The sequence below is a fragment of the Eretmochelys imbricata genome, chromosome 23, assembly GCF_965152235.1.
Source record: "Eretmochelys imbricata isolate rEreImb1 chromosome 23, rEreImb1.hap1, whole genome shotgun sequence".
Classification (NCBI taxonomy): Eukaryota; Metazoa; Chordata; order Testudines; family Cheloniidae; genus Eretmochelys; species Eretmochelys imbricata.
Window position 1 is genome coordinate 15,157,328 of NC_135594.1, and position 27,612 is coordinate 15,184,939.

Sequence of the window (27,612 nt, forward strand, 5' to 3'; positions counted from 1 at the left end):
ATGGCCTCGGGAGACATGCTTTCCCCACAGGGGGACGCTTTCCCCTGGATCTTGGATGAAGCCAGCTGCTGTGGGGAAACAGGTCAGCCAGTGAACATGGAGACCATGTCTAACCTTGCAGCAGTTGCAGAATTGCCCATGGTCCAGTCCTCAGAGGGTATGTAGCGCCCTTTATGGGGTCTGTCTGTCTACTCTGTTTCCCCCATTATTGCAGTTACACATTCTTTAATGCTACCCTATGAGCTAAGGAAGTGGCAACCAGAGGGTGCTTAAGTGCTTTGCTGAATGGGGGCCCATGTTGCAAATATGACCTTGAAAACGTGACCCAAGTGTCAAGTGAGCAGTATGGCCTGCCTGATTCTGCAGCAATAAGGGGAACAGAGGACCTGGAGAATTATAGACCAGTCAGCCTAACTTCAATACTTGAAAAGATACTAGAACAAATCATTAAACAATCAATTTGTAAGCATCTAGAGGACGCCTTCTTCTGTAGCATGGGGCACGGGTCACTTGCTGGAGGATTCTCTGCTCCTTGAAGTCTTTAAACCACGATTTGAGGACTTCAATAGCTCAGACATAGGTGAGAGGTTTTTCGCAGGAGTGGGTGGGTGAGATTCTGTGGTCTGCGTTGTGCAGGAGGTCGGACTATATGATCATAATGGTCCCTTCTGACATACATCTCTGTGTGTATATAATATCTGCTGCAGTTTCCACGGTATGCATCCGATGAAGTGAGCTGTAGCTCACGAAAGCTCATGCTCAAATAAATTGGTTAGTCTCTAAGGTGCCACAAGTACTCCTTTCCTTCTGACCTTAGTATCTCTTAGAGACGAGATCCGCTCCATTCCTCCAAATGGGTTGTTGGCTCTGAAACCTACAGATGACAAATTCACCGTCAACACTGTTAACTTGCCCAAGGTCGAAGAGGAAGACGGGGGTAGAACCCAGGTGTTCAGAAGCCCTAGCCTGGTGCTCGGCCTGCTAGACCTTGCTGCCTCCCAGGTTAGGGTCTGATTCTGCAGTCAGGTCGGTACAGGAGCCACAGTGGTGCAGACTGGATTTCAGGATTGAGGCCTTTCTGTGTGAGCTTAAGTGTGAAGAGGAAAAGCAAGGAGCACATTTGCTATAAGGCTGGGAGAGTTCATGGAAGGTGCTCTGTACCTTGACTAGCACTAAGTGCTATGATTCCACGCCAGAGGGACTCATAGATATCAAGGTCAGAAGGGACCATTATGATCATCTAGTCTGACCTGCTCAACGCAGGCCACAGAATCTCACCCACCCACTCCTGCGATAAACCTCTCACCTATGTCTGAGCTATTGAAGTCCTCAAATCATGGTTTAAAGACTTCAAGGAGCAGAGAATCCTCCAGCAAGTTAAAAGAACGCTGATGCTGTCTTTGTAGGGTGCACAGGGGAGCAGCCTGGGTTTTATTTGAATTGAGGTAAGTCACAGAGGTGGATGAGTCATCCTGTTCCACACAGCTGCCTCCCACCACGCTGCTCAGTAGGGCTTGCTTTAGTACAGAGTATGGATGCTGACTTGGTTATTCCAAGTTGTTAGGGTAAGAGATCAAAGAATGCTTGGGTACTGCGGTGGTTGCTGTATGACAGATAGATGGGCTGTGGGGGAGTGTATGGAGATGGAAAGATACGTACATACATAATATACTGTGGCTACGCATATCAGCCTTTGTGAACTCAATTCTCCTCTTAGTCACATCCTGTGATTTGACCTGTCAGGCCAAGTTCTGCCCTCAGTTACGTCAACATAAATCCCGAGTAACTCAATTTAAGTCCGAGGAATTAGTCCAGATGGGGCTGGTATAAGCAGAATTTGGTCTGTTGATATCCCTGGGCATAAGCATGAGATTTTTGTGGTGTGTGTGTGAATCATGGCATCTTAAAAGTTAGTGCAGGGATAAAACCTATAGTATTAGATTCCTGGGAGACCGTTCCCCACCTTCCTGCCCCCTCAGACAGGTCAGGATTGTTCCTTATAGCGTAATCACAAAGGCCAGTTGTCCACTATCCCACAGCACAGTACTGGGATCATAGGACAGTCCGGAATGGGGGAGATTTTGCTTACAGGTAATTAGGTCTGGAACCAGACATTAAGTTCTCCGGAAACATTCGCTCCATGTGCAGGGGCTCACGGTGTGTTAGAAACCATTAGGGAAGGGATTGATAGTAAGATAGAAAATATCATAGTGCCACTATAAATCCATGGCACACCCACAACTAGATTATTGTGTCCAGTTCTCGTTACAACCTCCACCCCAAACCCTGCTTTGCCTCCAGCATTTATAATGGTGTTAAATATATAAAACAGTGTTTTTAATTTATAAGAGGGGTTGCATTCAGAGGCTTGCTATGTGAAAGGGATCACCAGTAAAAAAGTTTGAGAGTCACTGCGACAGAAGTCTATAATATCAGGAATGGTGTGGAGAAGGTGAAGGGAAGTGTTATTTCCCCCTTCACATGACACAAAACCAGCGGTCACACAATGAAATGAATAGGCAGCAGGTTTAAAACAAACAGAAAGAAGTACTTCTTCATATGATGCACAGTCAGCCAGTGGAACTCATTGCCAGGGGATGTTGTGTAGGCCAAAAGTATAATTGGGTTTAAAAAAGAATTAGATAAGTTTATGGAGGGTAGGTCCATCAATGGCTATTAGCCAAGATAGTTAGGCACACAACCCCATGGTCTGGGTGTCCCTGAACCTCTGACTGCCAGAAGCGGGGACTGGTGGACAGGGGATGGATCATTCGATAATTGCCCTGTTCTTTTCATTCCCTCTGAAGCGTCTGGCATTGGTCACTGTCAAAGACAGGTTACTGGGCTAAATGGACCATTGCGCTGACCCAGCTTGGCCGTTCTTATGTTCTTAGCTTGTAAATGTTACAACTCTCCTCCTCTTCCTTACTAGAGTCATGGGAGAGCACTGCCATCAGCAGCAAGAGCCGATGCTCCGAGGAGCACGTCCTGACCTGCACGTTTGAAGCCTGTGACCTGGAACAAACAGGTAGAAAGCTTTCTAATGTCAGCTGGAAATGCACAGCCCTGGCAGAGTCCCAGCCACTTTAATGCTACCAGGAAATCAACTGTGCGTTAGATTCAATGGCTCCTTTGTGGAAGCCAGTGAGCATTCAGATGGCAAATTCCAGCCCCTTCACCTACCTCCCATTCTCAAGACCTTTGAAAAAACCATCTTGCATCCTAGTGTCCTGTACCTGGGATCTTCCACTCTCCTAGGAGTTAACAAGGCTGAGCTGAAAGCAGACAGCAGACTGCATGGTCAACTTCCTGAAGCAGGGGTGGGGGGCTATATTGCTATGAAGCAGAAGGGGCATAGATTACCATGTAGCTGCAGCAGAGGTGGCCCCACCTGTTAATCAGAGGTTGCATTGACCTCAGTGGGTCACTTTGAAAAAAGTCACTTTATTTAGGTCCCTTGATGTGGATTTAGGACAATGCACAAATCCATTGTCAACTACGCAGGGATTCCAGCAACTCAAACACCTAAATCCCTTTGAGGATCTGGGCCTCCCTCCCACTGATTCCATTGATCTCCAAACTCCCAGGCCATCACTGTAATCACAAGACAAACCTTGCATCTCTAGCAATGTTCTTGGTTTGCCAGGGGGTGACTATTGGTGTGTCTGAATTTCTGATTGCAGGACAAGTGTCTGTTTTCCGTATTATCGAGTACTTACAGTCTGTGACAGGGCAAAGCTGTGAGGAAGGGAGACTGCAGTTGCTTTACAACATGCTGGACCCAGAAGAGAGGGGTGTCGCTGTGGATTTACCGACCTTCCATGCCGTTATGAAGAACTGGATTGCAGATTGTCGGCAGGATGGGTGAGTAGATAATTTAGGAACATCTGTGGCATAGGTGTCACAACCCCACAGCGAGAGAGGCTAAGATTTTCATCCACAGAAAGAGAAACTGAGGCACAGACAGGTAAAAGGCCAGATGTTCAAAGGTACTTTAAAAAAAAATGGAAATGAATGGGTATTCAGCACCTAAGGCCTTGTGAAAATCCTGCTATGCACCGATCTGCATCTGCCAAGTGGCTTGGCCTTCCAGGGTTACACAGGAACTCATTGGAACCCAGGAGTCCTGACTCCCATTCCCTCCTGCTCTAATTTCCTAGACAACATAACACCGCAGAGCAGCAAATAGAACCCAGGAGTCCTACTCTGCCCTCCTAGTCTATATTCTCTCCAAGAGTTGGGACCCAGGAGTCCTGACTCCTACACTCTTGCGGAGACTTGATATACATCTCCCAGAGTTGTCCTAGGAGTTCCTTTCTCTTATCAGGTTTCAGAGTAGCAGCCGTGTTAGTCTGTATTCGCAAAAGGAAAAGGAGTACTTGTGGCACCTTAGAGACTCAATAAATTTGTTAGCCTCTAAGATGCCACAAGTACTCCTTTTCTCTTATCAGAGAACCTCACTGCTGTAAGAATCCACTCCCTGTGCTGTCCAGCTGTGTATCTATGTCATATGTGCCTCTTAGTCTTTAACAAACAAAAAAAAGGCTTCCAGAATCAGCTCTCATTATCAATATTAATATTTATTAGCTCTGTTCCCTTCTAACAAAACAGCCAGGTGAAATGCATAATATAACCCTTCTCTGGGCCTTTCTATCACAGCTTTATCTAGGACAACCCTAAGGCTCACCTGTTGCATGCATAACTTTTCTGACTTTAATCATTAAAGAGACCCAGTTGTTTCTTACCCCTGACTAATTAAGCGACCATCCTGCCTTAATTACAGCATGGTACAACACTCACCACTAAACTTGAGGAACTATTTTCATCCTTGTGTTTATTAAGAAGTGGGTGTGAATAGCGAAAAGTCACCTGATATGCACAGAGCACACGATTCATTTCGTACGGATGGTGATAAAGTGGGAATTATAACTATTCATTTATGTTTCATCCAGGGGATTAGACACCATGAAGGAGCAAGACAAGTTTGTGTACAATATGTGCCTGTGGCCATCTGGTAAGTTGTGCTGAAAGGGATAATAAAAAAAAGACAGTGTATTTAATTCTAAGTATAGACGGTTCGGTAATACAACCTCCTGTGCTACTGATTGGCCTGACTGAGGCGTCTGTCCTTGCCCTTTCTGCTGGGGACACAGGAAACCACCCAGGTTTTGAAATACTCTCATAATTAATCCTTGCATAGCCCCTCTGTCGCTGTAGCATCTGAGCGCCTCCTGAGGGTTTATAAATAGAATAATCAACAGCAGTCTTTCTCTTTCTGCCTGGTCTGCAGGAGAAAGAGCTTGATTAGCTTATAGGGCAGAAGGGTTGTGTCTGATTGGGTTTGTCTGCGTATGTGAAGATGTGTGATTCAGGGTCTTCTGGGGCCCAGTTCTGGGCTTCTGCAAAGCAGCCAGAAAGCTAGCTGAATTGGCTACCTGGGAGTTCTTAGGGCAATCTTCAGATGATGGGACTGAACCCAGAAGTCTGGACTCCAATGGGTCAAAATGCTTTTGAGGATCTAGTCCTACGTCTCTTTCTCTGCCCTCACTTCCTCGGTGCTCTGACAGTTTTGATGCACTCAGAAACTGCAGTGATATAAGAGTGTAGGTTATACAGAGGGCTTTGTAGAAGGATAGACTGAGTAGGCCTGCCATGCCAGGTCTTTCTCCCTAGCCTCTGGCACAGGAAAGCGGGGATGTGGCCAGAGTATCTCTGCATTCCAGTTATCCCAGCCACTCTCACAATCTCTAAGGGCTGCCAGCAGCCACAGTAAGTTAAAACAACCTCTGAGCTGCTCTACCTTATGTGGGGGACTCAAGTGCTGTCTGGATAGCCCCAGGATTGGGGAAACACAGACATAGCATTCAGCCACCTTTACACACCCCTACCCCTGGCACAGCACAGAAGCTGTGACATCCTCCCACGGCACATCTCCAGTGAGCCCAGGAGAGGCCAGTGGCCTTTCACAGACAAGAGAAAGACTCTTAAACATCAGTTATAACTTATTCCTGAGTTTAATACACCTCCTGGTCGGTTAGTGGGAGCCACTGAGCAGGTGTTCCTGAGCATAATTCGATATAGATCTTCAGGTTGCCATCCTCTTTTCCTACTCCTGGCAGCCACAAGCATCACGACCAGAAACCCATGGTAAGGCTGTGGCCCTGACATTGATCTCTGTTTTTCCTCTTCAGGGAGGAGGAGGAGGCCTGTCTCTAGTGCTGCTCAGTTAGAGGGATATGGCGGGGACGTCAGCTGTGTAAACTCGTAAGTACTAACTTCCCATAGTCAGCCAAATCAGGAAGGCTGGGATGTAACTAACCCATGCTGTAGGGTATTACAGGCTCGTACCTGTGTAAGTTTCCAGAAAAGGATTAGATGCTGTACTATCTGCAAACAGCAGCCACACGGCCTCTATCTCGACAAATGTTACAAGGACCATTCACATGCTTCAGGGAGTCAGGAAGGGATAACCCTCCTAGGTGTGCAGTGTTCAGTAATGAGATGCATTACTGGGGAGTCACAGTCACGCCCTTCTCCCAACCAGCCAGCACCAGCCATTGTTAGAAACCGTACACTGGCTTAGATTGATCACTAGTGTGAGCTGGATTGATCGCTGGCAAGTGATCCAGCGCAGCAGAACGTGGGATGCTGGATTAGATGGACCACTGTGGAGTGTCAGGAGGGGGATACTAGGCGGTCATCATTTTTCCTGTGGTGGTAATTTGGTCACTTTCCCTCTCAGAGTCTCTGAAGTGTCTTGTGCTGAACAAGATAAACCGGTGGGTCTTACCAGGTGCTGCCGATCCAGGTCTCCTTTGCTAGCCTGTAGGCAATGCCATCTGATCGCCATCCAGTCGGGTGTGATATGGGGTGGAGGTGTTCCAGTCCATTTCCTAGTGGGCTAAGACAAAAATCTCAGGCTCAGCGGCTGAATGCGTCCCCGATCAGTGCTGAGCCTGTGGTCTGGAGGCTGGGGTTGAGTGAGTGATGCTGTGCGGCGTCACAGTAGTGCAAGTGAGGAGAGCTCTCCCTACCGACTGCCCCCTTGCCCTCATTCGTGGTGGTCTCCAAGGGAAGAGGCTGCTGCCTTGATGAACAGCATTGAAGACCTGGAGTATGGCAACAAAAAGTTGACCATGCAGAATGCCAAGCTGCAGAGGACCATCGAGGCAGCTGAGGAACTCAACTCCCGCCTCACCGAAGAGATCTCCCAGCTGCAAGGCAGACTGAGAAGGTGAGTGGGACGGGAGGCAGCCGGGGGGGGCTGCAGGGAGCAGGCTGAGGGGCACTGTCCCCCTCTCTGGTTTAGCGCCGACACGGCTCTAGGGGGCAGTGTGCTTCAGGGAGCTGTATGGGACACTCAGTAGGGGGTGTTCTCCTCAGGCAGGCAGTGCTGGCCCCAGTGCGGTGCTAAGGGCCCCGTGCTGAAGGGAGCAGGGCGGGGGCTGAACAGGGGGCGCTCTCCCTGGCAGTCAGTGCTGGTCCCACTTCTCCAGTGTGTTGTTTGGAGGTGATAGGGTGAGGCCTACATGAAGCATGCTGATTGCTCATAGTCTCTGAGACCCTGAGGCATGCTCACTGCAGGATAGGGCATGCTCTCCCAGGTGTTGCTGGCTACATCCCAACCTGGCTAATTCCATTCTGCCTCCCTAAATTCCCCTGCCTGAGGTGTGGACCAGGTACAGGATTCACTTTGCCTTCCCGTGCCCAGGTGTTGTGCAGCCTTGCTGCGTGCTCAGACACGGCCTCCATGTTCCATTCCTGGGTGGGTGAATTTAAATGGCAGGTGAAGCGCTCGGTCTGGGGTTATTATTATTTTTTCGTTATTTCACGAGGCTTCAGCAATTTCCCCCTTCTGGGTGCTGGATATTTTAAACTGAGTAGCCGCTGTGTGTTTTTTTTTGCGGGGGAATTTAGCAGCTGTATTCATTGCTCAGATTAGAAGCTCTTTGGGGCAGGGACCGTCTTGTTGCTCGATTTGTACAGTGCCTAGCACATTGGGGTCCTGGTCGACAACTGGGCCTCTAGGGACTACTGAAATACAAAGAGTAATAACGAATATATCCATCATTTACCTCAACCATTGCAACTCCTAAGGCTTCCACGGAAACTCGGACATCTTATTCAGTGACACTTGGCCCTGTATTGCAGTTATCTCAGGCTATTTGACCATTGCTAATTCAGAGGCTTTGAATTACTGGCCTTTCCTAACTGGCTGCTCTCCTTGGTAGCACACAACAGGCCCTAGAACAGGCTAAATCAGTGGCTAACGAACTAGAAGACCTGAAGGCTGTTGCAAAAAGTCTGGAAGAGGAGAAGGGCAAACTTTACTCACAAGCCCGGCAGCTGGTAGGTGCTTGTGAGTCTTTGTTTCAGCAACATTTCCCTGGCTAGGAGTTCAGGCAGATAGCCTGATATCACTGGGAAAGCAGTATTTCCTAATGGCTAGAGTAGTGGGGCTAAGACTCCTGGGTTCTATCACTGCCTCGGGGGTGGGGGAGAGTCAGGTTAGAGCAGGAAGGGCTGGGAGCTGGGACTTCTGGGTTTGCTACCTGAAATTGCAGCTGATTTACCATGTGACTTTGCACAAGTCACGCACTCTCTCTGCATCTGTTTGCCCACTTGCATGGCTATGATCATGTAACCGCTCAAGAAAACCTCAATTTCCTTGCCTTCTCTTTGCTGAGAGCCTCAGAAAGTGACCATGTGAAACCGACACATCCCTCTCAAACATCTAACAAGTTGATGGGGCTCAGCGTCCTTCCTAGCAGAACAGTCCTTTGTGTTATAAACCCACTGTCACACCTGGGTCCTGGTAGCAAAGAGATCCAGGTGTGAATGGTCTCTAACTCCTAGGGCCTGATTCTTAGGTGGGTTGGATTGGCAGATGTGTGCTGATTTACACCAACTGATAACCCAGCAGTGCAGTGGGAGGAAAATCAGCAGGGGGCAGCATGTGGGAGAGCAAAAAGTTTTCCCGGCGACTGCCCATAGTGTGCCCGTTTTGTGGGATAAACAGAGGATTTCAGCCCGTCAATCTGGTGCTTTTCGCCAGCACTGAGTTCACTTACGTTTTTGTTGTCTTTCTTTAAACCCATGGGCATTTCAAAGTTGCCATCTGCTGCAGCCATGAGTGGTTTCTTGGCGTGGCACAGCTGTCATGGGGCACTCAGCTCTTGATGCAAATTAACCACCTGGATTGCGGGGGGAAGTAAAAATAAATGTGTGTTGATAACAAATAACACCGGCAGCCTAGTTACTTCAATTTATTGAACCAAGACATGGCCATTACTTGAGTTACGTCATAGGTAAACTCCGGGGGATACAGCTTAGGTCCATGTTTGGTTTGTTTTTTAAACTTATAGGAGAAGGAACAGCTGTGCCTCTCTCTACAAGTGGACTGTCTTCAAGAGGAGGTGAGGAGGGCTCTGGAGAGTAGCAAAAGTTTGGAGCTGTCTTTGGGAAGTTAACCATTTGTGTACTTTAATGCCAAGTCAGCAAGAAACACGGAGGAGGCAGTGTGGGTGACTCAGTGGGAGGTGGTCTTCGCTCTGAGTCAGTAGTGAATTGGGAAAGAGCACAGAGGAGGTCTGGAAAATCTGCCTTGCAATGAAATACAGTCTCCTTAGCTCATCACAGACAAGGTGAAAAGGTGACTAAGAGGTCTGTAAGTACCTAGAAAGCTCCTTAATGTAGCAGACAAAGGCGGAGCAGAATCCAGGGGCTGGAAGCTGAGGCTAGATACATTCAGGCTGGAAACAAGGTGTGCAATGTTAAGAGTGAGGATTATTAGACATTGCAATAATTTACCAAGGGGTAGGGCGGATTCTTTAGGAGTTGGAGTCTTTAAATCAAGACTGGATGTCTTTCTGAAAGAGACATTCTTTCTCAACCACTAGATATGGGGCAGGAGGTGGGAATTTCTGGGTAAAATACTCCATGTTCTGCCGGAGGTCAAGCTATATTATCCGAATAGTCCCTTCTGGCTTCAACATCTATTATTCCAGTGTTCCAGTGTTGAGCTAGGGGGCAGGGGACTCCGAGGGGACACTGCAGCATAAGTGCTGACTCCAGGGCCCCAGTGCAGCAGCTGGAGGGGGCGCTGTGTTGCTGCAGCTGCCATCTTTCTGGGCAGATGCAAAACTGCATCTGACTCCTTGTGGCCTGGCATTTTTTAATATGAGCAGGAATTATTAACCCCAGTGTCCTGATCAGGTTTCAGTGTGTCAAAAATCCAGATCCTCAGAGATATTTAGGGTCCTAACTTCCACTGAAGTCCATGGTAGATCTGGGCCTAACTGCATGTAAACTGCCTTAATTGCTGCTGTAGTTTCAGCTGGATGTGGAATTCATTTTCACTTCCTGTGCTAAACTGCTGTGCACCCTTAAGCTGCTTGTGCATCCCATCCCGTCCCATCCCAGCAGCGGCGGCATTTCATTGGTGAAGGGGCCAGGGGAGCAGCTAGAGAGCTCTCTTCTCATTTCTCTTTGATATGGTTTGCTAATTAACACTAAGCTTGACCTGCGGCTGCTTTACAGAACAGGAAGCTGCTCATAGAGAGAGACAGAGTGAAGCAGAAGGTTGCAGGGCTGGTTGCTGAGAAGGCAAATCTGAAGGTACTAACAACCAATGTCAACATGCGTGTCACCTATATCATTTGCTAGGCTCTAAGTACCTCCTCCTCAACAGTGCTGAGAACCCACAGCTTCTGTTGGCTTCCTTGTGTAGCTTGCAAGCAAGCGTGTGTAGCCCAGCAAAGACATTTGCACCTCTACAGGTCCTCCTAGCTGTTAAGAAGAGTGGGTCAAAAATTTTCCAATAGAAAATGCTGATATGACGAAATCTAAATGGTTTGCTAGATTGTCTCGCTTTCAACAGGAAATTATTAAAAAGTTCCATTTTGACTATTCTATGCTAAATTATTTTCATATAAAATATCTGAACATTTTTGGGAATATTTCGTTTTGTGAAAAATGATGAGATTTCTGGTTTTCATTTTAAAATTTTGGAATTTCCCGTGGGGTGGGAAAACAGCATTTTGGCCTGTATTGTGTGGTGGCTTATAGCATCTGAGTGGACGTCAGGACACCTGGGTTCTATTCCTAATTCTGCCATTGATTTTTTGTGTTATCTTGGGGGAACACATCTCTTTCCCCACCTCATGCCTCAGTTTCCCTTGCTGCAAAATGGGATTAATGCCATAATGCAGGGGACTGGACGTGGGGACTTCCAGTCCTACATTTCTATGATCCTATGCCACCCCGCTTTGCCACTGGGGTTTGAAAGTTTACCAGTGAATTTCGGTCATTTTGAGATCTTTGATGACAGGCTAAGGGTGAAGCACATATTTCCTTTCTCTAGGCCCAGCTCTGTGAAATTGAAACTCTCCTCTCCTGCAAAGACACTGCCCTTACTGAGGTGAGCAATCGGTATGTGACTGAGAACAGCGTGCTTGGTATTGTTTCTAGTACTGAATTTTCCTTTCTGTCCATCCTCTTGTTTGTCTGTTTCACTGGACTGGCCCTCAGCAAACCCGGGTTCTGTTCCTGGCTTGGCTGTTGGCCTGCTAAGTGACCTTGAATTAGTCGCTTCACCATTCTGTGACTCAGTTTCCCCACCTGTACAGTGGGTGTAATGATACTAACCTCCTTTGTAAAGCACTTTGAGATCTAGCGATGAAAAACCCTCGGTAAGAGGAGGTGTTATTAATGTCACTGATGTGTGCTGTGTACAGCTCCCTTTAAACTTTCAGCCAGCAGAAGTTATGGGGCTCGATGCAGGTGAAGTTCTCTGGCCTGTGTCATGTGGGAGGTCTGGTTAGATGAATACAATGGTCCCTCTGGCCTTAAAACTTATGCAAATCGTGGTTCTGGGTGTGCTGTCAGTGCTCATGACAACCAGCAGGTGTCGCTGCAGACTCAAAATTAAGCTCAAAGCTAGACCTGTGTCTAATAAGCAGCCACTCAGGGATAATCTGTCAGAGCCCCCTTTGTTACCATGACAGAAGGGGCAAAGCTGGTTTTTTTGGGGCTTTTTGCAGAAAACAAACTGTGCCGAAGAACTGACAGCGATGCTGGCGGAGTACAGGACCGTGGTGCAGGTAATGAAGGGTCCTGCCCATCTGCTCCGTTGGCCTCTCCACCTGATTCACCAAAGAGCCTGGATCCTCCCTGCCCAGCCCCATGTGCTTTCTCTGTATCCTCCTCCTGGAGCAGTGGACCATGGAGGAGACAGGTGTCCTAAGTCAAACGGCCCCAAGAAGTATTCACGCCATTGTGCAAGGCACCGGTGGGACCTCATCCAGCATACTGTGTCCAGTGCTGGTCACCTGAGTTCAACAAATGGCAATAAACTGGCCAGGGTTGAGTTTCAGCTGGAAATTAGAAGCTGATTTCTAACCATGAGAGCAGGGAGTTTCCACAACAGCCTTCCAGTAGGAGTGGTGGGGACAAACACTAATCTAATGATGGAGCTTGATAAGTTTATGGTACAACGGGGTGGCCTGTAGGGACTAGATTCAGTGACCCAGGACTCCCAGGAGATCCCTAAATTCAGCTGGCCTGAATCTCAGTTACTTTGCTCCTGCACCAGAGCAGGGGGGTGAGTGTGGGAGGGGCAGGTTAAGGTGGCTTTAAGCCATCTTTGCACTCCATGTATTCCAGGGCTATGGATAGGGGGCCCTGGCATAGGTTAGAGTGACCTCAGGGCTGCTCTAACTTAAGCCTATGGTCCCCTCTAGCCACGCCTCCAATCTGGCTCCTGTGGGGCTTGGGTAGCAGAGAACAGCCACAATGCCGTGTGCTCCAGCCATGCCCTCACTGGCCCCCTATGCCAGGGGCTGAGGGGAAAGCAGTTATATTCCTTGCACAGTGGGGAGTTTCTAGAGGCCATTTCTGCCCCACTTTAAGGACCCTTTACTGTGCCAGGGCCACCAAGAGAGGTGCAAGTGTAATGGAGAACTAGGCCCGTTGGCTGTAGGAACGCCTGATGAGCTGGGTGGTTTGGGAGAACACTGCTTATATGGCAGAGGAAACTCCAGAGGATCTGTCCTTCCTCCACAGGAGCTGAGACTGGAAACAAGCCAGCTGCAGGAGCAGCTGTGCCAAACCACCGAAGACCTGGCCATGTAAGTCCTTCTGAGCAGCCCCTCCTAGGTACCCAGTTCTGTTCATTGTCTGTACACCAGCCAGGCTGGCATGAAGGGCAGGGAGAATGTCAGTGCCCAGGGTGTGGGCGGTCAGAGCAGGAGTCAGAGGCCAGGTGCCCGAGCCAAGGGTCAGAGCCGAAGTCAGGAATTGGAGCCGCGGTCAGAGCCGGGTTACCTGGATGGAGGTGAAGTAGGAGCAGGGCTGGGTCCAGGGCTGGGGACAAGCAGGAGCTATCACAGCCACCAAACAGCTGCTGGACTGAGCTGGTTTACTGACCCCTCCCACCCATCAGGCAGCCTGCTACAGGTCCTGATTCCTGACAGACCACCGCCCAGGGAACAGCCACCTGAGTAGCAGCCCCAAGTGGTGGGCTGGAGGAGAGGGGTACGAGGGGGTGTAGCTGAGAGAGCCTTATTCCCTGGTTATTCTGTGCCACAGCTGAGTCCCGTGGGGCCACCGGAGCATGGATATTACTGAGAGTAGCGCTTAGGGGGCACCCTGCAATCCCTGAAGCAGTAAGGCAGGAGCTGCGTTGTGCGGCTCTGCAGCACACACCATGCAGTCCGATGCTTGCAGCTTCCCGCTCAGTGTTGGGGGTTGCTTCTGGGCTGCAGTTCATACACGGCGCCATGCCACTGGCTCCCCCAAAGGGTGCCTGGCGAGCACTGTCCACACTGCATGTGCATTGCAAGGCCAGCACTCTGTCCCCTGTCTCCTCCGGCAGCCAGCTGCTTCAGAGGGCAGCAGGGACAGTCCTGGAATAACCTGCTCAGAAGGGAACCTCAGGCCGATGAAATCATGGTTTATTCCCTGAGCCAGAAACTATCCCATCTAATCTGTCTCTGTGTCTGTCTAATGAGGGCAGACACACACACGCACTCTGTAGGTTAGAAGAAAAGGAGTACTTGTGGCACCTTAGAGACTAACCAATTTATTTGAGCATAAGCTTTCGTGAGCTACAGCTCACTGCATCGGATGCATACTGTGGAAAGTACACAAGATCTTTTTATACACACAAAGCATGAAAAAATGGGTGTTTAACATGCTTTGTGTGTATAAAAAGATTTTGTGTACTTTCCACAGTATGCATCAGATGAAGTGAGCTGTAGCTCATGAAAGCTTGTGCTCAAATAAATTGGTTAGTCTCTAAGGTGCCACAAGTACTCCTTTTTCTTTTTGCGAATACAGACTAACACGGCTGTTACTCTGAAATCTGTAGGTTAGGTTAGCTCACTCCAGAGCCAATGGATGGAAGCTGAAGCAGACAAATTCAGACTAGAAGTGAGATGCAGATTTTTAACAGGGTGTAATTAACCAGTGGAACAGCTCACCTCGGGAAGGGCGGGTCTCTCCATCAGTCTTTTAATCAAGACCGAGTATCTGCCCTAGCTCAGCCGGGAGCGAGAGGCTCGTTTCAGGAATCCCTTCTCATGTGCTCTGAGTGACGGTGAGATGAAACGGGAACCCTGCATCCAGTTCTGATGCCTTATTTTAAAAAAGATGTTGCAAAATTGGAGGGGGTGCAGAGAAGAGCTACAGAAATAATTCAAGAGCTGGGGAAAACAACGCCTTACAGTGAGAGATGCAAGGAGCTCAATCTGTTTAGTGTGTCCAAAAAGAAGGGCAAGAGGCGGCTTGATTACAGTGTCTAGGGAGAAAATCGTGGGTATTAAAGGGCTCTTTAATCTCACGGAGAATGGCAGAATGAGAACCAGTGACTGGCAGTTAGACGGACAGACCTAGATTAGATAAGTAGCAAAACTCCCTGGGGGTTTGTGCACACTGTGTGACCGGGGCCTTGCCCTGTCATGCTGCGTACCAGGGCTCCCTTTATAAAGGATGAATCAGCGATCACTAGATCTAATAAACGTGGCGGACAGGAGCAGCATGGGTTAGAGGCGATTCTAAGCCCCTCAGCGCAAGGCGTTATGGACCGTTCTAAGGCACTTCCTGCACTGCGGGGCTCTAACGACGGGTTAGCCATTTGTTAAAACCTCTACACACCCTTTATATATGGAACCATAATGTAATGCATGAACTGCTCGCCTTTACCGCGATATGGGATGGCTTTAACAATTTGCAGGGGAGGGGTCAGGGCACTTGTCATTCTTTGGCAGGGGTGTCAGAAAGGTGGGAGGAGGAGTAGAGAGCATCAGACAAATGGGAAGGGGAGCTTGGGCTGCTCTCACAGGGCTAGGATGCTGGCCCCAAAAAATCAGCTAGGGTTGCCAATTTTCCAGGATTGCCCTGGAGTCTCCAGGAATTAAAGGTTAATCTTTAATTAGAGATTATGTCATGTGATGAAACCTCCAGGAATATGTCCAACCAAACTTGGCAGCCCTATATCCAGCGTGTGCCTAGAGACAGCTCTGAAACCCACATTTCCTGTCTAGTCCATTGCCTGCCCCGTAGGGTGGGGCAGGATTGTTCCCTGTAGCCTCTTCCCCAGAGCTAGTCTGAATTCAGCTCGCCTCCTTGCTAAAGCCCAGGGCAGATGTGTAATGTGAGCTCCCTGCTGGGACCTCTGCACTGACCTCACCTCTTCCCAGCTCAGACCTCAGCTCCTGATATAAAACTGGATCGTGTGGCACCGGTGCGAGAGAGACACAGGTCTCCCAAGGGCCAGGCTGGGGACAGGACAAATTTCACTGGAGGCTGCAAGCTAGGCTGCATCTGCTTGGAAAGGGCCCTGATCCACAGGCTACCTGGTGCAGGCAGAAACACTCCTCCCAGCCATACTCTCTGGTGATCTCTATCCAGCAATTGTCTCTCACCACTCCGTGTGAACACTGCAGATGCTCCACTCTGTGCAGAGGTGAGGCGTGAGGTTTGAGCAAGCTCTCTTCCTGCCTCATGCTCAGGAGGAAGCTGTGGGGCTTGGACGCCACAGGAAGAAATGTTGGGGGCAGGGAGACAGCTTAGTTTGCTTAGCCACTCTCCTGCACTGGGGATGGGAGATCCAGATGACCCCAGAGAACCAGGTTTCTGAGCTCTTCTCTGGCCCTGCCCAGGTTACATTGACAATAATAAAGGCTCAGAGTTATGAAGGACTGTGGTTAAGGTACTGAACTCAGGAGATCTGGCGTCGTTCCCAGCTCTGCCACAATTACCCTCATCTCTCTCTGTCTCAGTTTGCCCTTCTCGTGGCTGTTTGGCTAGCTCTTGCTGATCTGGTCCCATAGGGCATTGGTGCTGCTCCCATGCTGCTAGCAATTGGCTGGGTGTTTCCCCCCTGGGTCACCCAGGGCCCATTGTTGATGATGCAAACTGCTCTCGGATCACAGCAGTCAGTGATGGAAAAGTCACCGCGGCACAGGCGTGTCGCACCTGGCTTATCATTGTCATGTTCATACAGCGTCCCAGGCACCATATGATAGAGTAAAATCCCTTGCAGATAGCTAGCAAAAAGAGCTCGGCGGCCCAGGAGGCAAATTGGCCAGAGGCCGCGTAGTCCCCAGCTCTGCTACTGTTGACGTAAGGCAAGCAACACCCTCTTTCTATGCCAGCCCTACTGTGCCCGCTGCTGTGCAAACAGTGAACATAAAGACCCTCCCTGCCCTGCAATTTTGAATTCAGAGCCGATTGCTGGAAATTTCATTGGCCTTAACTGTAATTAAACCATCCAGACTTCAAATGGTAAAGATTAAAAAATAAATAGCCAAGAGCTCTGGAAGAACTATAAACCCACCTGAGTCTGGCCATGAGCTGACCTCTAACTACAGGGGAATGGACTGTGGAACTCATAGCCACATGATTCCGCTGGGGCCAAGAATTTAGTACAATTCAAAGCGGGGTTGGATATTTATATGAAAAGCAAGGATATCCCAGAGGTTAGACAACTGAATGCAGAGGCTGGAAGAAAGAGAACTGACTGTGTTTATACAGGCTGCCGAAGGAGCTGCCCCACGAGCTTAAACCCCACCGTCAGCTTCCTGCACAGCCACTCTGCATGGAGATAGAAGAAATCCAGCAGGTAGGGGGAAGGGCAGCCTCGCATTGATCTGGCAAGCCCAATTAACCTTGTGCTTTGATCCTGGTAGAGTTCAAAAGTCAAGCCAGGTGAGGCCTGCTGGGTAGCTGGCTGGGAGGCCTCAAAGGAACAGCTACAGTAGTAGTGTTGGTGATGCAGTAGGGGGCGATGGCCTGCAGCATGCAGTAGGAGGTGCTGTGTCCTCAGACTCCATGCTGACCCCCAGTTCCCCAGCAAACAGAACAGTGAGGGGAATTAACTGCTGAAACGACTCTGGTGGATTTCCCCATCCCAGGCCCTCTTTAAATCAAGATGTTCTGTTTTTCAAAAAGATCTGCTGAAGTTGAAACAGAAATTAATTCAGGGCAGTCTTATGGCCTGGGATACACAGGAGGTTAGACCAGAGGATCAAGGGGTCCCTTTTGGCCCTAGAATCTATGAATCAAGGAAGCACGCTTGCTTACTACTCTACAGAAAGACCAGGGAAACATCTCCCCCAAAGCAGCTTTTCGCATCCCTTCTGTGTGCAAAGCTCGATTGTACCGTCACTGCACTTGAGCTCGCCACTTGGACCCGGACAGCTCCACATCCCTCTGGGAAGCCGCCACCACTTTCTTCCAGAGACAGGGCGAGAGAACTCCACAGTACAGCTGCAGCGTCTGGAGGGCGGGGCTGATATAGCAAACCACAGAGGAACTGCACTAGAAAGGTCCCCAAATAGCCCTGACCTGGGGGGGATGTCCTGTGGCTCAGTATTAGAATGGTAAGGAGTAACCGTGCAGGGCGCTCTCACCTACAGATCTCACAGCGCATAATAAAGTGCAAATCAGTGTCCTCATCTGCAGGATGCCCAGGGGGTAAACCGAGGTATGGGGCTGTTTAGTCCCTGTTTTTCATAGGCAGCCAGTTATTTCGGGTGCCTCAGCTAATTTGAAACTCCAAGCACCTGAGTTTTAGAAGCCACACAGGCTTAGCGGAGCGGGGCTTTGCCGCAGACTCCCTGGGCTCTACCGATGTTCTCCAGCTGAGGATTTGACGCTCAGCCCGCCCAAGGACAGTTTGCACGAGGATAAATCGCTGTTGTATGTGCACTACTGCCCCGCCCCGTTCTCCATGCAGGGACGAAAGGCCGAGGCCAGGCTGCCCAGCCCGCTGTGTGGGCTGTTGCCAGGCTCAGGAGCTCCTGCATTGTCACAGCAACTTGTCGAGATGAGCACCGTGGCTGTCAGGGCGGTGGCAGAGGAGCAGGTGAGGGTGGGAACCAAGGGTGGAGAGGGAAGCAGTGTTCAAGCAGTGTTCTCACCAGCTGGAGCCGTGCCCCTTTACTTGACCCTGAGAGCCACCATGCTGGGCTGACGGCAGGCCAGATGCTGGGCTAAATACTCAGATTAGTCAAATCTCGCAGAGCTGAACACAGGACTGGGCATGAGCTGGAAGGGAGGCCTTCAGCAAAAACCCACCTCAGGCCGCAGGATGTTATGGTGCTTCACTAGGGGGCGCTCTCCTTTATTTGTGCTGACCCCAATGCTTCTCCATGCTGCGGGGTTGCTCTCCCCTCAGTTAGGGCTGGCGTCAATGCCCCAGTGCTGGGCCAGGGGGCTTCTGCCGCAGGGAGCGGGGCGGGGGCTTTGTAGGAGGCACACCTCATTTGCGGGAGGCATTAAAAACTCTTGGGGTCTCCATTTCTAGCAGCGAGTAGTGTAGAGAGGTTAGGACAGGGTTGGGGGGCCTGAGAGTCAGGAGTCGTGAGGCCTAGTCCCTGCAGTGGAAGGGAACATGGTCCAGGGAAGTGGGAGATAGTGTCGGAATATTTTATTCCCAACTCCAGGGGCCAGTGAGGGCTAGTGGTTGCAGCGGGGGAGGGGGAACTTGTGTCAGGACTCCTGGGTTCTATTCCTGCCTCTGCCCCTCATTCAGAGCATGAGCAGAGCGAGTCTCTGCTCTTGTCTGTGGCTTAAAAGGGAGCCAGCCGCACTTACATGGGAACTGCAGAGCTTAGCTGGCCCGGGGATGCACTTTGGGAGCCTTGGACAACAGCTCCCAGATGTTTGCCTTACCCAGCTATTGGCTGCACTGACTCAGGGACCTGTTTCCCCAGGATGTGGGTGTGGCCGATTGCACCCCAGCATGGCTGGCTCAGCCAAGCCCCGCAGCGGAAGCCAAAGTCCTGGCTGAGCAGCAGCAGCGACTGACACCAGAGATGCCAGAAAGGTACGAACAGGGGATGAGGGAGCTGCCTTCTACCTGTCCCATGTTGCTGGCTCTTCCCCCAGCTCCATCGGGCACGTTGGCAATGCCATAAAAGACCCGCGGAACAGCCGTCCTGGCCCAGGGCAGCTGTCTGGGGCTCATCCTGCAGAGTTAGAAAACTGCAGTGTAGATGTTGGGGCTGGAGCCCAGGCTCTGGGACCCTCCCACTTTGCAGGGTCTCAGATCCCAGGCTCCAACCTGAGCCCGAATGTCTATACAGCAATTTTATAACCCCACAGCCAGAGCCAGCTGACCCGGGCTAGTTGTGGGTCTTTTATTGCTGTAGAGGTACCCGTCATTGACACACACCGGGGATATGTACACATCCACCGCACAAGGGAGATGATCCTTATTGGGGATTGTTAAATGCGTCTGCAACACAAACAGTTAATAAATAACAACATTCCCCACACTGCCAGCCAAGCTATCTGCTGAACTCCCAGCCGATCTGGAACAGCGGGGCGTTTGCGAGGAGCAGCTGCGATCTCTTGGGAATCATGTGGAATCTGATTGTTCTTGATTTCTTGATGGGCATAAAACCAGACTTTAAATTATTTCCCTAGCAGACGGATCTGTTAGTGAGAGGCAGTGTGGCAAGTGGATAGGGCACTTAGTTAGGAATCAGGAGACCTGCATGCTAGTCCCATCTTTGCTGCTAACCTTGGGCAAGTCCCTTCCTTGCCCCGTGCCTCAGTTTTCCCTCCCACCTTTTGTCTTGTCTTTTTAGCATGTAAGCTTTTTGGGAGAGTGACCCTCTCCCCTTATGTATGTATTTGTACAGTGCCTAGCACCAGCCTCTGTTCAGGCATTGCTGTGATGATAAACAACCCCTCTCTTCCCATCTAGCGGAGAGGAGAGGAGAGGTGGGAACTGCCCACCCAAGGAAGAGTTGTGTGCACATGGCACAGAGGAGCAGCTTAAACTAGCCATGGGGACCAGTGAAGAGTACAGCTGCTTATCCTGCTTGGAGACCCATGTGCTTCCTTGGCCGGAAGGGAAGGTACAGACCTTAGTTAACGTGGGCTAGCTAAATCCAACTGCCTTTCCTAGCACACGCCCAGGGGAATGCCTTTAGCCTGATTGCAGCCGGATGAGTTACAGCCTTGGCAGGCGTCCGCTCTCAGTCAGGCCCTCTAGCTGCTCCTGTGCTATAAATAATAATGGCACTGTCAGACTCAGGCGCGAGTGTCTTCAGGCTCCGGCCAGATCCTGCGATGCTGTCAGCTACGCCAGCGGCAGAACCAGCCTTATTTGTACCGGCAGCATCCCAGCCAGCACATGGAACAGCGCAGAAGCTCAGATTTACTCTCCTCCCCTGCGCTGGCAAAGGCCTATAAAATTTCATCCCCCTCCAATCATTCAACTCCAATCCCTGCTCGGTTACAAAGTGGCGCCGGCAGTAGGGAAATTGATGGCGATGAACGCTCGCGCTGACAATGAACACCCAGCCAGGAGGCATTAGCTAACCGCCCCATGGAGAGCACCAGCCATTTGAATAATAGGTTTCTGGAGATAATTTGCATTCTTGGAGCTGGTTGCTCTCCCTCCTTCTTGGAAAGAAATATTAAACACATGTCTGGGCAAGGGGTGTGTGTAACACTTGTAGGATTATGGTAGCACCCAGCTGCAATCAGGGCCTCATCGCACTGGGTGCTGTACATGAACACAGCAAGAGACAGCCCTTGCCCTGAAGAGCTTAGAATTGAAATAGCCCAGGCAGAGAAAGGAAGGGATTATCCCCATTTTACAGATCGGGAAACTGAGTCCCAGAGAGTCTAAGATCCAATTCAAGAAGGATGTTGATAAAGTGGAGAGTGACTCAATCACAGTCTATAGGTACCTGCATGGGGAACATAAATTTGCTAATAGAGGGCTCTTCAATCCAGCAGACAAAGGTCTAACACGTGGTAGGCAACCTATGGCACACATGCCAAAGGCGGCATGCGAGCTGATTTTCAGTGGCACTCACACTGTCTGGGTCCCGGCCATGGGTCCGGGGGGCTCTGCATTTTAATTTAATTTTAAATGAAGCTTCTTAAACATTTAAAAAACCTTATTTACTTTACATACAACAATAGTTTAGTTATATATTAAATACTTATAGAAAGAGACCTTCTAAAAACGTTAAAATGTATTACTGGCACACAGAACCTTAAATTAGAGTGAATAAATGAAGACTCGGCACACCACTTCTGAAAGGTTGCCGACCCCTGGTCTAATATGATCCAAAGGCTGGAAGGTGAAACTAGACAAATTCAGGCTGGAAACAAGGTGCAAACTTTAACAGTGAAGGGAGTTAACCATGAGAACGATTGACCCAGGCCTGTATGGGATTCTGCATCCCTGGCAATTAGAGGGGCTGTTTTTCTCAAAGACCAGCTCAAGTTCCCCCCGGAGTTAGTTCAGGGCAGTCCTATGGCTGCTTTCACAGGAGGTCAAGCCTGGATGACCACCGGGCTTCCTTCTGGCTTTAGCATCTACAAGATTTTCATAAGTGACTAATGATTCTGAGACTCCGTAAAGGGTGTTACTCAGAGGCCCAGACAGAGCACAAGTGTGTCTGCACTGGTACAAGGCTCATCTGACTGCCATCTTTTAAAACAAGCTGAAGACATGGGCCCAGATCCTCGAAGGTTATTTAGCCACCTAACTATGGGGGTCAGGCACCTAAATACCGTTGAGCATCTAGGCCATAACCGTAAGGATGCCAGCAGCAGCAGGAGTTGCGTCTACAATAGGGCTTCTCTGGCCTGGAGGAGCTGCAGCTGTTCTAGCACCAGCAGAGAAGACTAGAAAGAGCCGAGCTCACCATTGCCTTGCCCCTTGTGCAGTCATTTACAATAGTACAAAATGCTTCACGTGGCTGCCGGTGAATTGTGCCACAGGCAGAGATGGGGGCAGGGGCTGTAGTTAGATCAGGCCATTGTGAACTTTACGCTTTATTTCTGTTATAACCCGTGCCCCTCTCCTCCCCGACTTAGACAAATGAACATCTCTCTGGTAATGGGCTAACTCCTCCATTGTGACAGGTTTCAGAGTAGCAGCCATGTTAGTCTGTATTCGCAAAAAGAACAGGAGGACTTGTGGCACCTTAGAGACTAACCAATTTATTTGAGCAGAAGCTTTCGTGAGCTACAGCATCCGATGCAGTGAGCTGTAGCTCAGGAAAGCTTATGCTCAAATAAATGTGTTAGTCTCTAAGGTGCCACAAGTCCTCCTTTTCTTCCTCCATTGTGCTCGCTAATTACCCCTTTCCTGCTAAGAGGTTCTTATCAGCCACGGGGGCCCTGAATGGGAAGAGGTTCCTTTTAAAGAAAATTGTTTTCTGCTAGGGAAAAGGAAATAAAAAACCCACATGGCCCTTAACAATATTGATGTGTCTGCCTCACGATTACTAGCTGGACAGGAGTATTTCCCGTAAGGGACCTGTTTATCTGAACAGCCCCCACCATGAGGCAGGCCACTGCTGCGGTCTTGTCGTAGCAATGGGGAATGGATTGCAGCAAAAAATCCTATTTCCTTGTAAGAGCTAACTCCAGGGTTACCGACCGTGCACTGGGTCTCACTTTTACAATCCATTTCGTTAAGGGTTCGTTGCTTCTCCAGCTGGACACCCCTAAGCAGTCTGACCGGAGCAGCTGCTCAGGACTCCTCGGTTTGCTATTGATCTTAGGCCATATCTACACCGCACAGCCTATGCCCACCATAGATGCAACCTGCACTGACAGAAGGAGGCGTTCTGCTGGAGTAGGAACAGCATCTGTCCAACAGCAGCACTCATACGTGGGCATCCCTGTGTCTACACTGGGGGTTTTGTCAGCATAGCTAAGTAGGGCAGAGAGTGGTTTTGTCACACCCCTGACTGACACAGCTGTGCCAGTGTAAGTGGAGACCAGGCTGTACAGTCTGCTTTCCGTACAAGCCATTTTTGTGCTTGAGTCACTGTCCATAAAATGGGCACACTGCTGCCAGACCTCCCAGAGAGATAGGACTTGTGCTCGGAGATTGGCAGTGGAACAAGCCTTTTAGATGGGCAAGCAGTGCAGTATAGATCCCTCCGCTTTTTGCCTGGCTCACTAGAGCCCTCAGACAATTGAAATGCCAACTTTGCCTACCACAGGCCAGCTTTCATGCCCCTGTTTTAGGAACATAGGACAATTGCCAGGCTGGATCAGACCAGTGACTGACCAAGCCAGCAACCCTACAGTTACAGGATATCCTACCCCACGTTGTTTAAAAGTGCAGTCTCTGAACCATGAGGGTTTACATCCCTACTAAACCAGACAAGACAGATGGTCCTGTGGTTTGGGCCCTCGCTTTGGCATTTGGCAACATGGGTTTGAATCCCTGCTCTGCCCGTCTTTGCATGTGCCTCAGCTATAAATGGGGGATAACAGTCTTTCCCTCCCTCCTAGAGGGTTGTGAGGCTAAATCTGTTAGCAAGGTGCTCAGATAAAACTCTTTATTAGTTTTTTTAAATTATCTTATTATCCAAGATATTCTGATTGAAGTGTTCAACCCCTTTGGAAAATGTGACCGGCTTCCACTAGATCCCGGAGTAATGAGAGCTCCCCAGGAAAATTATGCGTTAGGTGAAAGAATACTGATTTCCTTCCTTCAGCATGCCTCCTGGCAACCCTCTGGAGCCAGCTGGCAGCTTTCTGGAGCCAGCAGAGAAGAGAGACCCCAGCTCCCTGCTAAGAAAATCTGACAAGCACCCTACTGTAAAACCCATCCTGCTGCCATGGCAGTTCTGTATCACAATACAGCCTGCGGTACAGCAGCTAAGCTCTGCTGAGCAGGGTGGGGACAGCTCTGGAACAATAGCCCATTCACTCCTCATTGTATCTGATTGTTTCTCTCAGGCAGCAAAGCCTATCTGTCTGGAGGCCGGGCCCGCAGACACTCTGTTGTCCAGCGCAGCAGAGAGGTAAGCCTGTGAGTGACCAAAAGCTGCTAAAGGGGTAAGGCTGGCATTTTAACCATGGTGAAGAGCCGTTACGGGGGTCCGGTTACAGCCCTGAGAGGGTGGAACAGCCCCGCAGCTGGCACACGGAGCTCTGCTGACTTCCCGGTAGCTAAGATCATTTCCACCAGCCGAGGATGTGGCTCAGAGCCACAGAAGGGACGTCCAGAGGTCATCTACTCCACCCCCCAACACTGAGGACAGACCCAGCAAACCTCCCATGCCCGGGTTTCCACAGCCTGCCTTGGTCACCCATTCCCTTGCTGAGCTAGCCTTAAAGCTAGAAAGCGTTTCCTAATATCCAACACAAATGGCACTTGCTGCAGACAAAGCCAGTTCCCTCTTGTCTTACCCTCGGTGGACATGGAGAGCTGATCGCTGTCCTCCTTAGAATGATCTCATCAATACTGGAAGACTTATCCCCCCCTCAGCCTTCTCTAGACTAAAATGCCCAGTTCTTTCAGCCCTTCCCCAGAGGTTGTGTTTTCTAAGCCTCTGATCATTTCTGGTGCTCTCCTGCTCTCACCAACTCCAGCAAAAGCCCAGTCGCACCTTTAGCAATGGTGGGGCGTTTGCCATTCCCCCATGGGCCAGAGCACAGCGTGAAGCTGTTGTCTAGAATGATCTTAGTTGTCCAGCCGGGCTGGATCTCACCGAGCTCTTCTCACTATTCCTAACAGCTCTGTGACTGGCTCAGCATCTGAGCAGGTGAGTGGCCCTGCCTGGGTATCTCCCTGCTCCAATTAAAGACCTGTGGCAAGACTGTGGCTGGCCTGGGTCAGCTGACTTGGGCTCAAGATTTGGGGGGCTATAAAACCAGAGTGCATTCGGCCTCTGAGACCCCACGAGGGGGAATGTCTCAGAGTCCAGGCTCCAGCCTGGCCCCAAACCTTTTATAGCCCCACAGCCTGAACCCTGCAAGCATGAGTCAGCAGACCCAGAGCCACAGGATTTTTATCCCCATGTAGATGTACCGTGTGTCTGGAGCACGTAGCCTCAAGCTGTCCCTCCCCACAGTCCCCAGCCAATGGCCTTGTTCAATATCCCTCATCCCAGCGATGCACCGAGATTCAAAGCTTGGCCTCTCTATTCCAGGAGCCCTGCAGGAGGCCTGCAGCAAGGTGTACTCGTCCCAGTACAGAATCAGCTGTCCCCGATCAAACAGAAGCAGCTGCACGACTGCTGGTTTGAAACCTTTGCACTATGGTGAGTAGCCCCCTGCAGCGTTCAGTCTAATCCCAGTCCTCCACCACACCCCCGTGCCTAGGCGGTTCCACTCTCCCACACACCCACCAAAGAACTCTGTCCGGTCAGTGCCAGGGATATCCCAGAGGATGCGCGGGTGAGTCAAGAATGTTTTTTCTGATGTATCACGCTCAGCACTGGGATGTATAAACAGCAAGAACCCCAGGAGGAGCAAGGAGGTTACATTCCTTTGGTATTTGGCCTGGCTGGAATCTTGTGCCCAGTTCTGGTGTCCGCAACTCAAGAAGGATGTTGATAAACTGGAGAGGGTTAAGAGAAGAGCCCCCTGAATTGTTTGAGGATTGGAAAACATGGCTCCAGGAGCCACATCTAATTAGCTCACAGAGATGGTTAAGGGGTCAGTACCGACGTCATGGGCTCTTCAGGCTAGCAGATAAAGGTCTAACACGATCCAGTGGCTGGAACCTGAGGCTAGAGAAACAAGGCACAATATTTAACAATGAGGGGAATTAACCATGGGGCCAACATCCCAGGGCTGGGGTCAGTTCTCCATCACCAGCTATATGTAAATCAAGCCTGGCTGTTTCTCTCACAGGCCTGGTCTATTTCAGACAGCAGTTAAGGAAGTGTGGTCCTTGGGGCAGCAGGACCGGGGCGGAACCTGCTGACCTTGCAATGTGGAAATCCAGATGCAAAGGGAAACTGAGAAGGCTCAAGGCTCACCCAGGAGAAAGTGGCACCAGCTTGCCTAACAGAGCAACTTTCAATCTGTTGAGATAGGTGCAAACCGCAGGGTGGACACTCTCCTTTCACAGCAGCTTAAACCACTTCCTGAAAGATTTAAGCTAAAGTGAAATAAACCTGGTCTAAAGTGAGGTCATAATGTGCCCCAGGTTAACAGAAAGCTCTGAACGGTGTGTGCAGAGGGGCGTTAACCAACACTGGTGTTAGTTCCTTTCTGCTACCGCCCCCCGGTGCATAGATCAGACTGGGGGGGGGGGGGGACGGACAGGCGCACATCTGGGAGCAAGAGCCTTCAACCCCACATTTATCTTGGTGTGAGCTTTCTTCCTGATGGATTGATTTGGGAGGTGGCTCTCTGGTGCATTCTGGATGGGAGGGGGCAAAGTCACAGCATCTCTCCTTTGTAAAAGCAACACGTTTCTTTGTGCAGGTTTCCCTGGGGCCTGATTTCCCTTCTGCAGCGACCACAGCCCCACGTCCTGCCCAGGCGCCTGCTGTGGGCCCTGCTCGTCACACTCCTCCTGGTGCCAGCGCTCTGTTGCCTGGTGTTACCAGGCCGGCAGCAGCCCGGCTGGACCATGCCCACAAGGCTGGTGTGGCCGCACCTCCAGCTGTGGTACCTGAGGCCCCCTCCTGTCTGACCCCTTCCCACCTAGACAGGGGAAAGCAGCTCGTTGGGGGCCAGGGAAGGACCGTTTTAAGCTGCTAGCCGCCCTCGCTAGGAGCAGCTCCCACTTGAAGGCAAATAAAACAGCAGTTTGGTCCAATAAAACGGGAGCGTAGCTTTCGGTGCAGGGTCAGCCTGTGCCCACAGCTGGCCAAGGGAGCTCGCGTCCCTGCTGGGTCCCCTCCCGCAGGCAGCCCTTGTTCTCGGTCGCCTGAGGCCCCTTCTGCGGCACTCTGGCAGCTTTGAGTGGCTGTGATAGGGCCCCCCTCCCACCAACCCACCACCAGGGCAGAGCTAGCCTAAGGGCTTCGCTGCCAGCCCTTGGCACAGGGGACAGGGCAGGGGTGTAGCCAGAGCTCCCTGCACGGTGACTATTCCCTACCCCCAGGGCCCACTGGGGGCAGAGCAAGGTGCTGTGGTTATTCTTTACTCCTCGGGGCCAGTGGGAATCAAAGTAAGTTAGGGCAGCCCCAGATCTGCCCCATCGACAGCGGGGCCCAGGCAGGCCCCAGATCCAGGAATCACAAAGGTGGCTTTAAACTCCATGCCCATCCCTGCCCCAAGCAGCCCAATCGAGAGCCAGGTCCCGCTTCTGCAGCCAGACGGTCCCGCTCCCAGCACCTCCTCTCCTAGAGCCCCACAGCTGCAGAGCCCTTGGGT

The 27,612-nt window shown here is 50.5% G+C and overlaps 1 protein-coding gene across 1 annotated transcript; it reads left to right on the plus strand.

The window, feature by feature from the left end:
* KASH5 (KASH domain containing 5) lies at positions 1-26,978 on the plus strand. Its single transcript, XM_077840349.1, has 19 exons — positions 1-157; positions 2,933-3,028; positions 3,684-3,864; positions 4,953-5,014; positions 6,192-6,264; positions 7,073-7,234; positions 8,232-8,349; positions 9,366-9,416; positions 10,540-10,617; positions 11,363-11,419; positions 12,042-12,101; positions 13,063-13,127; positions 17,035-17,122; positions 18,239-18,367; positions 19,218-19,330; positions 20,216-20,369; positions 24,235-24,299; positions 25,431-25,541; positions 26,716-26,978. The coding sequence occupies exons 1-19, from the start codon at positions 1-3 to the stop codon at positions 26,924-26,926; spliced, it is 2,031 nt and encodes a 676-aa protein (XP_077696475.1). The 3' UTR covers positions 26,927-26,978.
* The last annotated feature ends 634 nt before the right edge of the window (positions 26,979-27,612 follow it).